We start from the raw sequence: 2,124 nt of genomic DNA, 5'->3' as shown, positions 1-2,124 counted from the left end.
TTTCATGAGAAACTATTTGTTCTGTAAGCCTGTACCTGAAGTACAATAAAAAAAATTTTTAAAAAAATTGTTCAGTAGAGATCCTTACATGAAATAGTTGCAACAATTTTGTAGTATCAATAATCAAGTCATAAGCCCCAACATATTTTACAGAAATAATGTTTTTGAAATAAATCACCAAATCTTACTAAGACACTAGATAGTAAATATCTAATAAAAACCTTCCACTTAATTAACTGGGTACTTCACAAAAGAACACAAGACTCTTTCTATCACGAAATAAATTATACTAATACTTCAATTTGCCTTCTATATTAAATAATATTAAATATATTAAATAAAGAGACTCATAAGATCTTGAAAAGACCAAAAAAAACCCCATGAAATATCTTGTTTTAATATGCTAATGCAGCATTTGGACATAGGATCATCTTTCTTGATGATCACCTTCTAAATGTCTTTACACTTTATAAAATCAATGGCGTAATTCAAAATAATGTATTTTTTCCAAGTTTGCAACTCACGGTTTCAGGCAGAGTTGTATCACTTAGGCTGGTGGAAGTACTGCTTCTTGTGTGGACTGGACCTCTGGCCACAACCAGACGCAAAGATCCAGTGGTTTGTTGTAATAATGCAATTGCTTGCTGATGGGAAATGTTCTGATCCAGTGGCGTGTGATTAATGGCCAATATCTGGTCATTTTCCTTTAACCTTTGATCCCTTGGTGAAATAAAAAAAGAATTTTTTAAGTGATATAACACCCTCATAAGAATCTGTTAATTCAAGACTAAACAGTTTATTGCTCATAGTACTTCTTCACTTAGTACATTTATTCAAATAATTATTTAATTATATACTACAACAGAGCTCTTCAGAGTGCTTTTCATCAAAGCACTTATTAACTAATCAACCAATTACGTACTGCATCTCTAATACAATACAGACATGTGTGGGCGTGTACACACACATATACATACAAATGTATACGTTTTAAAAGCCATTTGGCTAGAAATATACACAAAAATAATTTACAGGGCATCGTTGCCAATATCTTGCAAGTATGGACGCTGCCCACATTACTGCACAAACCCTGTACTCCTGAACCCCTTCCAATTTGATTTTCACCCATACCACACTGGGGAAACTGTATTCTCAAATTCACCAATAGCCTCCTCTCTAGCAGATTCACCCAGACCCCAATGCCCTTCATTTGTCCAACATTTGTCAACAGAGATCAAACTCTCCTTCTTGAAAATCAGTAAGTATTACTTCAGAATCTATATCTGAGCCCTTATCTCTCTCCCAAGCACTCATGTCCCAACTACTAACCAAGGTAAAAAGGACTATTTTTAAAACAAAACAGCGAAATTTCTTTTTTAAATAGCATTATTATAGTTAATATTTATTAGCTACGACTGCTAACCAAAAGGCCAGCTGTTCGAATCCACCAGGTGCTCCTTGGAAACCCTATGGGGCAGTTCTACTCTGTCCTATAGTGTCACTATGAGTCAGAATCAACTCGATGGCAACAGGTTTGGTTTTACTATTTTTTTTTTTTAATTATGAGCCACGACCTGTGCTAAGTTATGTGCTTTACATGCATTATCTCTTGCTTCTTCCCTACACACACCCGTCTCCAACCACTCTGATCTACTCTTTCCCTCTCAAATACTTCTGGCATTTCCTGCTCCTCCGTAAATTGTTTCTGCCATTTTAAATGGCCTTCATCCAAATTCAATCCACCCTTCATGATCCAGCTGAGTCTCCCTCTCCATCACTCACCTCATTACCACACTGCTCTGAACCATTCATTTAGAAAATTCATGTATACTAAATACACTGTCCACAGAGCTAGCTACAGTCTTCCATATTAGATTTTAAGTTTTCTGAGGACAGGGACTTAGACGTTTTAGATTCTACCTTGGAACTACCAAGTTGAATATTTCAATTTTTGATACCTAAATTGTGGGTGGCTGTGACAATAGATTGTATAGCACTAAAAATATTGTATAAAAATCCTTTTATTACAGTTTATAAAGACAATGTTCTACATTCTTCCTTGGTGAGTCACATCTGGGGTCTTAAAAGCCTGTGAGCAGCCATCTAAGATACTCCACTGGTCTC

The 2,124-nt window shown here is 35.5% G+C and overlaps 1 protein-coding gene across 1 annotated transcript in view; it reads right to left on the bottom strand.

The window, feature by feature from the left end:
• The window catches only part of PATJ (PATJ crumbs cell polarity complex component), a 431,680-nt gene that overhangs the window by 365,794 nt on the left and 63,762 nt on the right, over nt 1-2,124 (bottom strand). The window contains exon 6 of the mRNA XM_023730369.1: nt 525-720. Coding sequence (XP_023586137.1) covers nt 525-720 — 196 coding nt within the window. The remainder of the gene's footprint in view (nt 1-524; nt 721-2,124) is intronic.

This window comes from Trichechus manatus, unplaced genomic scaffold, assembly GCF_000243295.1.
Source record: "Trichechus manatus latirostris isolate Lorelei unplaced genomic scaffold, TriManLat1.0 scaffold00003, whole genome shotgun sequence".
Taxonomy (NCBI): Eukaryota; Metazoa; Chordata; class Mammalia; order Sirenia; family Trichechidae; genus Trichechus; species Trichechus manatus.
This window is presented reverse-complemented; position numbering and strand designations above follow the sequence as displayed.